The 12,643-nt window shown below is 36.9% G+C and overlaps 1 protein-coding gene across 1 annotated transcript; it reads right to left on the minus strand.

Annotated features, from left to right (window-relative positions):
- Positions 1 to 7,165: 7,165 nt before the first annotated feature.
- LOC147862377 (PTI1-like tyrosine-protein kinase At3g15890) lies at positions 7,166 to 10,624 on the minus strand. The gene is made up of 4 exons (XM_087322519.1): positions 10,275 to 10,624; positions 9,308 to 9,452; positions 8,268 to 8,530; positions 7,166 to 8,018 (listed from the first exon to the last, which is right to left on the minus strand). Exons 1-4 carry the CDS (start codon positions 10,325 to 10,327, stop codon positions 7,511 to 7,513), a joined length of 969 nt encoding a protein of 322 aa, XP_087178645.1. The 5' UTR covers positions 10,328 to 10,624; the 3' UTR covers positions 7,166 to 7,510.
- Between the last annotated feature and the right edge of the window lie 2,019 nt (positions 10,625 to 12,643).

Raw genomic sequence — 12,643 nt, forward strand, 5'->3', positions numbered from 1 at the left:
AGAGAAATGTATGTGCTTCAAGTTTACTAGAAAATAAATACATACCACCTTTAGTTCAACATATCCCAATTATGATGTGATCCCCAATATCTTAGAAAGAGAAAAACTATCTCCATCTCTAATCTTGGGTTGAGTTATGTAAATTGTGCAAATACCCATTGTCATGGTGTCAAATAACATAGTCGCAAAACTCACAAATCTAAGAAATGTAAATGTAACCCTAAATGGACATGGTATCAAATTATTAGTATCTTTAACTTGAATAATGTTAAAGAAGCAACTCTCTCTCTCCTTTATTGTAATTAGCTTACCCCAATGGTAAGTCGATAACACTACAAGCACTTTGTCTTGGGTTTGAAACCCAATTTCCTCACCTCTTTATTTATATACTTCATATATATCTCTATTTTACTAGATGCCACTATGGAATGTAGGGGTTGAACCCATGACCACCTGGTCTCCATTGGACAACCTTACCAATTGAGCTCTCTCTCTCTCTCTCTCTCTCTCTCTCTCTCTCTCTCTCTCTCTCTCGTGGTCGGCTATGCACAAGTTTGCGAGTCTGAGTATCACACTTCGATACAATGCTCTGCCTTTGATCATATTCGACCATGCTTTCCACATCTCTTTGATCGAGCCCAATCTTTGCATGAATTCCTCTCACAACCACAATGTGCACTCTCGATTGCAACATTCATTGGTAAAGTTCTTGAACATCGAGAGTCACTACTCACTTTCACACGTATCACGTGAAATGTAATATTTTTGGTCTCATAGGTCATATTTGACCTCCGAAGACGATAATATAATCTATCTATCTATCTATCTATCTCTGGTAAAAGCACACAATTATATTAATTGTATATAAAATCCACTTAGTTACAACACTTCTTAGTCTCTCTCTTTTTTCCCTTTTTTTCCTTTTTTTTGGTAAAAGCACACAAATATAATAATTCCATGTAAAATCCACTTAATTACAACACTTCTTAATACTCTCTCTCTCTCTCTCTCTCTCTCTCTCTCTCTCTCTCATTACCAATATGAGTAGTAATGCTGGTAGAGCCCTTACACTACTTCGCACTCAATCTCACAAGTTAGGTGTCGAAGTTGCATCATGGTATCAAAATGTAACGAATTTGAAGACATGCAAAGTATGCAATGAAGGCATGGTAGAGGATGAATGTCACTTGTTCTTCACATGCTCAACATATAGTGCAATTCGTTCAAGATATGCTAACATACTAAGAGGGAGTGATAACTTAAGTTCCATACTTAAGACACCACCTAAAAGATTGAGCTAATATGTGCATGCTTTATTCACACATATAGACTTTGTGCTTCAATGTATGAATATCCCTTCTTAAAAAGGAGACACATATCAAGAACACATGTATACTCTGGTCCCATATGTCAAAATTGGCCTCTTTATGGACGATAAAAATTCTAATTCTAGTTCTCTCTCTCTCTCTCTCTCTAAATTAGGACGTGCACTCTCCCTCTTGGGGAGATGTTAGGGCAAATAGCCCCTTCCGGCAGTGCAATGGAGGCGCAGGCCCTAAGCCATCAGCCTTCCTCTCTCTCTCTCCCTCCCTCTCTCTCATGCACGCCTAAAAATTACCCCATGAATCCAACCACAAGCCCAAGATGTTTTTGGCAACCGCGAATGTGGAAAGACAAATATTTTGGGCATAGAAACATTGTGCACAACACATGTTTTGGGAGTTGAGAAATCAATGTATGTCAATGACTCCCAACATATGCACATGGTGTCCCAATGCATTTAGTCACGGCGTGGGCATTTCACGTCCATTTTGAGATTTCGCAACTTGCATACAAGAGCACATAAACCCATCATAGCCTTAGTAGACACCACAACTTCACTATATGTTATGGATTTTATATGTATTCGTCCATCAAATCTCACGTGGAACCTAGAATAGAATACTTCAATCAAATTGATCTTAATCTCAATCCCATGTATTGATTATCTAGAATATCAATGCACGTGCATAGGCCTATCGAGGGGCACACATCCGAGCATGCCTTGGCATATATGATAAACTTCTCATTCATTATGGCCCCCTATACACAAGAAACTCAAACAAATAGAGTGATATAATACAAATCCTACCCAAGTTTTCCACGGGGGCTAGGTTAGTCATGATAGGAAACTGACTCCTTATCATGAGTCAAGAGCCCTCATTTCGGTGAAAAGAAATGGCACTCGACACTTTGAAAAAAAAACTTGAAAATGCATTTAAATTTTCATGATTTCAACGCCCTTGAATAGAAGCTCATCCATTTCCACGTTACATAAACTCTTTGATATGGATCTCTTTATTTAATTAATTTTCTAGGACTTCAAGTTCTAATTTTTCTTGAAATCTAAATTTTAAGCATTCGAATTAATACAGTAATGTATGTATAAGCATGTGTTATCATATCTTCCATTGGGGGTTTGATCAAATGATACACGAGAAAAACAACTAACTAGAGACATCAAGACAAATTTCACTATTGCTCTCAAAGGTCAAACATGACGTTCAAAGAAATAAAAAACTCATAACATCATGGTGATCTAGTATTGCCTTGAATGACGGGCATAGCTAGCACATTATTCATCAATAAATAACGACAGTTTTCATGTGCCAATTCTTATAGTGTTAAAATACAACTCTATACTCGATTGGTCCCAATCCTCTCAATCGTTTGAGTGTGAACAAAATTATTCCCAAGGAGACACTAACCATAAAACTATAATCACGCTAGCTAGAAAAAGATATGGGAAGGGGTTAACTTTTTGAAACAAAAAGGCAAAAGATTTCAAGAGGAATTTTTTCATTAGATATTGTGCACAATATTATTTCACTCTTCTAAAGGTTTTACCACATCGTCATTGACATCATCCATGATGTGGGAATTGTATGAAAATGAAGGCAACACAAGCTTTCTAGTTTGGTGAGGTGACAATTTGAACCAGAGGTGTTAAGGGGTATGCATCAATGATTGTGTACTATTAAGGCAAGAGAATAGAACGAAAGGTTATGTCATGAAGCATAACATAAAAACACTGCTTATTGATTCATGAGATTTTGACATGTCTTTTATTGCCTATTGATTCACGAGATTATCTCATTGCAACTCTAAAATTGAAATATATAAACGTGATGATGCAACAATAAAGTATATTAGCTAAAGATTTTGCAGCCATCTTTCGGTCATATGTTTCCATTGTCATTTTCATACAAAAGGCCTTACCAATTTTAGTTTGAGGTCATGTAAACTAGTAGATTACAACATTGGCAACGACAATTCCGGCAATACAAGGAGTTACGTAGCTCAAAGAGATATTAGTGTCCCTCAACCTTTCTAAATCCAAGGTTGTTTCCTACTATATGACGAATGAATGAACAATGGTGTGACATCCATAAAGTGTTCAAAGAACACAATTGAGAGTTGATGTACATTAGTTGTATTCATGATACATGTGTCCTCAACAACCCAAAAACTTCACAAGAATATATAATTATGATAATTTTCCACCACACTCCAAACGTTTGTGGTATTTTTGTTCTTATTCTTTCATATTACATGTAAGTGATAGGAAACAAGCCCCCTAATAAAGAAACAATTCTCAAATGCTAGAAGTTATCTAGAAATTGGAAGGAACTATAGCCGAATGAGGCATAATTATGAATCAAAATACCCAAATTTAGTGTGATTTTGACTTGTGATATTGGAGAATCGCCTTTCAAATTTTTAGAATTGAAGGTAGAACAAAATATCTACCAATGGATTTTTGGAATGTTTAGAGAAAAAACTTCAACCTTTTCATATAAGAAGTAAATTTGTCCAGCTATAGCCTATGATGGAAGTCATGTTTTTAACCTTTTAGTAAAAGAAATTTAAGAAAAGGCATATTGCTTTGAAGACACAAGAAGTAATGATGATAGCAATGACCACTAACAACATAAAAACCAAAGGTTTGCAAGGGGTTCATGTTAAGGAAGATTCACGACATTATGTATGCATAACTCGTTGAATCATACATATTTGATCTTTGGCTTGGTGGTTTACACCGTTTATGCCACGAGCCAAGCCTCATCTCATAGACCGCAATCAGTCTCCTTGGATGTTATAAAAAAGATATTGATATCAATGAAGGGCATGGGATTTGAATGTGTAAAGTTCCCAACGTGTGGAAGTTGGCTTCAGTTGTCATCACGTTTAAAGTTGGGGGACACAATGTGTAGCCAAGGAATTTGCAAGTGTCATGAAAGGAAAAATCTAAATCCAATTAGACACAAACACTACAAAGCCTTTTTCCCTCATGTTATGGGAAGTTTGGGTTATAAAATAAGGATCTAGCTAGAAGATTCCCCCTATCCCACCTCCCCTTGACAACCACAATCGCCATCCAATGCCATCCACAACCTGGATCGACATAGCCACTATATGGATCCCCATGGATGGTTGCCTTCTTGCACTCAACTACTACAACTATGTGGGGTTTGTTGATGCGCCCAGCTACGGGATGAAGTCAATGCTCATGGTTAATCTTGCAATTGTCGTGAAGTTGGCACAACTAGTCACACATGTTCGTGTAGAGGGCAAGTGGAATGCACGTGGTGGTAGTGGAATCGATCTCAATCATTGGTTGGGAATTGGTGCATATCTAAATTGTTTTGTTGGATTAATTTTATAGATGAAAATTGTAAAGTTTTTCAAGTGAAAAATGAATAATTTAGATGGGCATTTTTTGGAAGATGGCAAGGATGGAAAGTTGCCAAAGGCTATATATACAATAATACATCATAATTGTGTTAATTTTAGAAACCAAAATTTGAAAGACAAGAAGTGTGACAAGTTACAAGTTACAACCTAACTTGAAGTAAGATAATTCAATTTTATCCGTAGCTTTTGCACTCTTCCAAAGTACATTCACACCCAAAATGCATCGAGTTGATATGCCCTTGTTTTCTTTTCTCTTCTCACAAAGAGGTCTTGAAATGTATATTAAAGAAGGCTTAAGAGTAGGAAAAACTTCGGGGACTACTTCTCAAGGTAAGGCAACACTATGAAATTTGATGTCATACTCAAGTTGCCACTGTGATATCTTCTCCAAGCCCAAGGTATAGCGTCAATGGACAACCAAATGGCTTATCATAGAGAGGACAAGGTGTGATTGAGTTCCAAGCTTCACTTTATTTTGCATTTCATCTTTGATGAGTTGCAACAAAAACAACTTGCCTACAGAAAAGACCACCTTGACATGAGAATGTACACACTAATTCTATAGCTCAATGAACCCAAGTATCCTAACCTATATCGTTTATAACTATAAACTTAATGGTAACATCAATGAAAATCAAATTCGCAAAAACTCCTTGTTCAAAAACAAGTAAATGCATTGAGCATGACACAATTCGTTATTTCGAAAACAATTGGTCACTCTCATGAAATAATTGTCCATATAGCAAAATCATATGCATCCATGGTCAGCTCATAAGATTTAATGGAATCTATGACAACTGAAATGAGCGTAATTTCCATAACAAGTTTAGAGTTTTAAGAAAGCTTTGCCTTTGGGGCAATGCCCAAACAAAAAGATTTCCTTTATTGACCAACTGATTAGTAAGAGGCATTGTCTTGTGCGTATATTCATTGGTAAATAAAATCCAGGAAGACTAAAGAAAGATTAAGTGATTTTGATAACATTTGGGTATTCAAGTATCACTAGGAACTTTTTGGGATCCATATCCCAGCCATTATCATACACAATATGTCTCAATTTCTCCCAAATAATGCATACCTCTTACAATAATTTGATGGACAATCATTTTCTCTTAGTAATTGAAAGATGAGTTGTAAATGAATCAAATGCTCTGTAATTGTCTTACTATCGATGAGAATGTCATCTAAAAAGAAAATGAAAAACTTTACCATATCAAGTTGATATCCATGAGCATTTCCAAAGCATTAGTTTTAAGGCTCCACTAACTTTATAAAGACAATTCTACATTTAGGTTCTCATCAAGTTTGCATGTGAATTTGAGGTATAAATCTCTTGTCAATGTACTCTTCTCCACCTCTTATATGTAGTTCATGACACATTAGTTTGGCACGCAAAAACATACACTAGGAACGTGGTTGTCAATTCAATACACTATTGTGGCATTTAGTTTAGGAGAAGTGATATATTTTGTGACAAGTAAATCTCGAAGGAAATATTTGAACCCACAACCCTACATGATTGACAATATAGCTTGGTCTGTGGTTAAGGCATGCCGCATCTCTTACATGGAACATCAACCAAAGGTGGTGGCATGGGGTATTGAATACAAGATGACATTTCATCTTCCATTCCATGAGAAAGTGTTTCTTTTGTATGGTGGGACAATTGCATTTGGCAATGGTTTGAAATGTCAACATATTTCAATTGGAACATGCTTTTTTTAACTGATATTTGCTGATGCTAGACATAAATTCTGTATATGCCCAGCTACCAAACTTTTGGATTAATATGGCGCGACTTTGGGTACCACTAGCTAGGAAATAAATTTTGCCATATCAATTTTGCCCAGAACATGGAAAATGGGTTCTTGTTTGATTGTCTTGTCTCCATGGAATACCACAATAGTTGTGGGCTGAAAAAATATATATTTGCCAATTTTCTCAACTAATCTCAGCAGGCACCTTCTCAAAAAAGCTGCATTTAGTCACCTAGTCATACAACACCTTAGAGGGCTTACCTTTTGTGTACATTCTCACTATTGTATTACGAACAACAAGGGACTTTTGTTTGTTTTAATATGTACAATACTTTCATAGGAAAGAAAATAAAAGAAAAGACATGCATTTACATCATGCACATGCTCATCTTTTTGCTCTACAGCCATTATCCATATGTAGAGAGAGATGGTGAGCATGTTTGCCCTTATATATATATAGAGAAAGAGAGAGAGAGAGGATAAGAAGGATGTTCACACAAGTGAGAACGGTAAAATAGAATGAGCACAAGACAACATCGAGCGTAAAATTCATGAAACTAAAGCAGTCAATGCATGAAATGCTTATTGTTTGCAGCCTGCCAAAGGAAAAGTATTTCATGCTCATTTACAATAAACTATGTACATAACGACGTAAGGATACACACACGCACACGCACACGAATCAATAAATTATCTCCACACTTCACATACACACTAACTCCTATGCCAAGAGCATTACACTTGTTTTCTCCCTCTTATAATATGCCATAATCGGACCAGATTTATGTTTTTTGATCAATACATTTGCTGTAGGAGCTTTCAAATATTGCATCATCCGATAGCTGTTCATCCATCTTCAATCTTCCCCTAAAGATCTCCAACAATCGAGTCTATTCGCTCATTTCATTCTTCCTTGTAATGGGGTTCAAGAGTTACCATTTGTGGCAGGGGCAGGGTTGGAGGTTGAACTTGAGACCTACAGCTTATCAGGAAAGAATCCAAACCACTCTCCTACCCTTTTATGTATAGTGATCCTTATTAATGCCCTTTAATAATGTCACTACCTCCAACATCGTAGGTCTTTTCTCAGGATCCTTTTGAACACATGTTGTTGCCACGTGAACAATACGCATCATCCCCTCTTCATCATACCTTCCTTCCAACCTCGGATCTACAATTTCTTCTACTTTAGCATCTGCGAGCAATGGTGTCGCCCAATCAACTATGCTTTTTTTCACACCATTAGCTTCTCTCTCAATCGGCCTCTTCCCACTCACAAGCTCCAATAGTAATATGCCAAAGCTATAGACATCGCACCTCTCAGAAGCCTTGCCCAGTGTATGGCATTCTGGTGCTAGATAGCCTACCATGCCTTTCACACTCGTCATGACATAATTGGCTGCTTCGGGAATAAGTTTAACAAAACCAAAGTCCGCAACCCGAGCTTCAAAATCAGAGTCGAGCAGGATATTGCTTGCTTTGATATCTTTGTGAATGATATGCGGGATTGCAAAATGATGTAGATACCTATAACATTAAACCAATAATCAGTGATACTGATATAAAAGAAAAAACATAACACTATTCATAACTTTTAAGTGGGTATTCACTAGAATGGCATTAAGTTTCTCAAAAATGATCAGAATACCCCTTGACAGAAACTTGGTGAGTATCCTTATAATTGCCCAACAAGTTAGGGGTATTTTGGTATTTTTCCCTACATATGTATCCCAAAACCAATTTTTATGAAGGCTACTGATTTATTTGATAACTCACGAGATTCCTTCCGCCGATCCGATCGCAATTTTCATCCTCGCATTCCAATCAAGAATATTCTCTAATGAGTATTGTCCATGTAGATGTGAATGTAGGCTCAAGTTTGACATGTACTCATACACAATCATGCGCTCTTGCCCTTCCGCACAATATCCTCGTAAGCTTAAGAGATTTTTGTGACGGACTCGACCAAGGAGTTCAACTTGCACCGAAAACTCCATCTCAGTCTTTGCACTCCATACCTTGAGGCGTTTAACTGCAATCTGAAGAAATGCATCAATAAACACCATAACATCATTGAGGTAACTTTAAAGTTGCAAGTTTGATTCCTAACAATACCCTCAATTTCCACACATGCCAACTAGCCCCCCCCTGTCCCCAAAAAACAGAATGGAGAAACAAATGAGAAACATCAATAGTTAGTGAACTTCTAGGCATACAAACGATTCACACAACTACAAAAAAATACATGGGAAACATGGGAACAACACTGAAATACCCCACGATTTTGAGTATTTACAAAGGTTTTCAAAGACTACCAAAATTTTCAATTGCAAAAGAGAGCTGCAATAAAATGTTTTGGTGCTTTCCCCAGAGAAAGAATGATATGATCAATGGAGAAACTAAACGTTACACACATAAATTTTCCAATTTGTTTGAACCTAGGATATAGCATATTTAGTTGTTGTGGCTCTTTGCAAATGATTAGATCTTATTCAGTCTTTAAGATTTTGACCCCCAGTGCACATCAGGATTTTGTATCAATCTTATCATACAGAGGCTTTCTGTGTGTAATTGGCTCTGATTTAGTCTATTAGCCTTTTCAAAGGATTTCCTATTTTCATTCTAAGCATGTAAAAGCAATTAGGCTCCCATTGCTGTCTGTGTATCAAATGTCTATATGTGATTTTTATTTAATGATATTGGAGCCTCAACATGTGCCGAGGTGCATAGACTTTACATGCATTATAGATATACTCAAGGGTCTGTCTATACATACACAATAAATGGTTGACTTCTGATCATTATGAAACTAGTACCTGAGATGCATCCCATAGTTGTCCCCAATACACGCTCCCGAAGGCACCTTCCCCAAGCTTGTTGTCATAGTTGAAGTTGTTCGTCGCCGCCTGGAGTTCCTTAAGTGCAAATATTCTCCAAGGGTTTTCTTTCTTGCTCAAAAGTCTGAAACATGCGAAAGAAAGAAAAGACAAGAGTTTTAGGCACTTCTCTCTGAATGTAGTTCAAAATGATTGGGAACAAAGAAAACAATAGGACAACTCCATGTGATTTTATTTGCAGAAATTATCAATTTTACTTGCAAACTATGTCTGGATGAAAAGTGCCCCAAATGCCCGACCTAATTCCTATATTCTTATAAAGCAAGTATGGGTGTTTCTCATCCATTTCCTATTGATCTCATGTGTGAAAAGGAAAATGTGCCCTTAATTCACTAAAATGCAACTCAAACTTTTCTGTGTTAGATATATTAATAAAGGTGAAAGAAAAATCCAATAAATCTACAAAATTCTTGAATTGTGTTATCAAACTATCTGCGGATTCACGATATCATAAACCTGCAGACAGATTGACAAATTTAGAACAAATGAAGGGAAAGCCCTGAATATAGATTGCACGGATCAGATTGGAACGAAAGAAGATCCTGAGCCTTCTAATTCCACATTGTCTTAAAACCTAATTATAAATTGGTCAGAGTGAATGGAATGAGATCTCTTTACAATGTATATGAAAGTATATTGTTTTCTTTCTATACAAACCTAACAAGATCATGCATTTTGCACACTTTATTTTCCCATACTCTCGTGATGCAGATCAAACATCAGAATAACAAGAAATCCATACACAAGACGATCTATACAGGCATGGAGAAGGGAGAAAAGCTCGAAATTGGGCTGATTTCATGACATTAACGGCCAGAAGTTACAGTGATTAAAGAAATTTGTGTGTGTGTGTGTGTGCACATATGTATGCACTAAAAAGTACAACCTGTCATTCTCATGAGCTCTGCCATGGCTACACCATGAACCGAAGCAAGCCATGATGATCCTTCACAGGTTCAAATCTGTGTAAAGACACAAGAAGAAGCCATTATATGATTAGATCTAGTTAAAGAGTGAGGAAAGGAGAAGAGCTATAAAGACAGAGAGAGAGAGAGAGAGAGAGAGAGAGAGAGAGAGAGAGAGAGAGAGAGAGAGAGAGAGAGAGAAAGTCAGAAGAAAAGGGAGCAAACATTTACAATCAAGGAATCTAGCAAGAGAGAGAGAAAGAAAGCCTCTTTTTTTTTCTCTTCTTCCTTTTTGCCTTGAAGCCTGAAGTACAGGGGAGAATTTCCATGGGTTTCCATGTGCAGGGATTCATCAATGTATGTAGACAGAATGAAAAAATAGAGATCTAAGAGACAGAGGAGGAGGGGTTTAGCAATAGCAATCAGAAACAGAGGAGAGAGATCTGATAGAAAGAGAGTGTTTTTGCTTAGGTTTAGTAAATCTCCAAAACTACCCCTTGCAAATTAGAGAGAAGGATCATGCGAGACACGGTGCGTAGCTCGCTCATCGGAATGTGGAGTTGTCCGGGCGGACAGTGTCTGGGCAGACAGACCATTGTTCGGGTCGATTTGGTTGTCTAGGCAAAGACCCGAAAAAAAAAAAAAGGTCACGCTCTCCGAACCGCACAATCGGGGATCATGGCCAGCTTCATATCATAGAGCTGCCTAATCAGGGATCGTGGCCAGCTTCATATCTAGATTAACTTGATATCATAAAGTTGCCTGATTAGGGGTCGTGGCCAGCTTCATACCTAGATTAGCTTGATATCATAAAGCTGCCTGATCAGGGATTGTGGACATGTTGATATCTGGATCAGTGTAAAACAACTGCTTGGCTTTGTCACACTTTGTAGACACCATCTCGTAATGTAATTTGGTCTTAGCAAAGCGATATTTTTGAGGCCTACGTAAACAAAACAAAACGGCCTCCTGTGTTTGTTAAAGCCTTGATCTACAAACTAAAAGGTTGGGTCTATGTCATACATGTTGCATCTAGAAAAGTAATATAGTAGTAGGAGAGTAAGATTTGGACCTAGGTAAAAACACAGCTTATTGCAAGACAAACCCAAACACGAAAACTAAAGAAAGGTTTATGGAAATTTCAATAATAGTCAAACGCTACACTATGCAAAGGCATCTAGGTGAAGCGGTTTTGATAATAGGATATTTTAATCTAGATAAAAACATTTGGCCCTAATACGAAGAGAGAGAAAAACACCTACAAACTTTAAAATTAGACCTACAATAGAGATTTCTTGCATCTAATAGATTATTTCTTAACATAACGATAATACATAGGTGGCAAAAAACAAGGTAACTTAGGCTTTTCAAGGTATAAGCCTTAAGGTTTGATCAAAATATTTTTAGGTGAATTCATGTTGAATTTTGTCAAATCAAATATGGACTTGCGATCGATCATGATTGAACCCTCGTACACTTTCTCCTCTCCTCTCCTCTTAACCTTGCCTTACCTTCGGTTTCTCTATCTATTGTAATTTAAAATAGATGATGATGACACTATTTGAACGTCCTCATAAATACTTGAAACGTTACCTATAGGCTTGAAAAAGAGAGTTAAACGACAATCTCCATTGTTGGCATAGACCATATGTTGCTCACACATGGTTTTTACATTTGCACATAAAAACAACACACATACTTTCCTAAGAGATACAACTTGGTGTGAAGATCTCAGAGAAGTTTTATAAGATCAATGAATCAAGGCATAGTGCACAAAATGCAACTTGCTTTTGTTTTAGTACATTTCTCCGAGCTCCATTTTCAAACAAGAACATGATCTCTAGCATGGAGGAGGTTGGTTGATCTTCTCACATCAAATGGAATGGGGATGAGAATATGTGGTTGATTATGTCCCATCAATTCTTTATCTATATCCAAACATCCCTATTGTATAGGAAGAGGGTTAGTTAAGCAACCTGGTATTGAGAGAGAGAGAGAGAGAGAGAGAGAGAGAGAGAGAGAGAGAGAGAGAACGGGGGTACTCTAGAGCTTTGCTTCAAAAAATACACTTTGTATTACATGTAAGATTTAAAAAAAAAGCACCCGACATATTTTTGAGAGTATTGATCATTTACACATATGCCCTCGATAAAAAAGCCAACACTTGAACATTGCAAGATAAAGTAAAAGTAAAGGGAGGAAAGTTGGAGGCTAGATTCAAGCAAGAATAAGGAGATAAAGTCAATTCTTGATATTAGAGATAATACAAAATGCATCGTTGGTTTCATTGGCAAAAAAATGAAAAACGCGTTAAACTTACTTAAAGGTAGGGAAGGAAATTGAGTACTAG

The sequence above is a fragment of the Azolla caroliniana genome, unplaced genomic scaffold (assembly GCF_043228905.1).
Source record: "Azolla caroliniana isolate FFs.n. ecotype wild unplaced genomic scaffold, voAzoCaro1.0.p SCAF_7, whole genome shotgun sequence".
Classification (NCBI taxonomy): domain Eukaryota; kingdom Viridiplantae; phylum Streptophyta; class Polypodiopsida; order Salviniales; family Salviniaceae; genus Azolla; species Azolla caroliniana.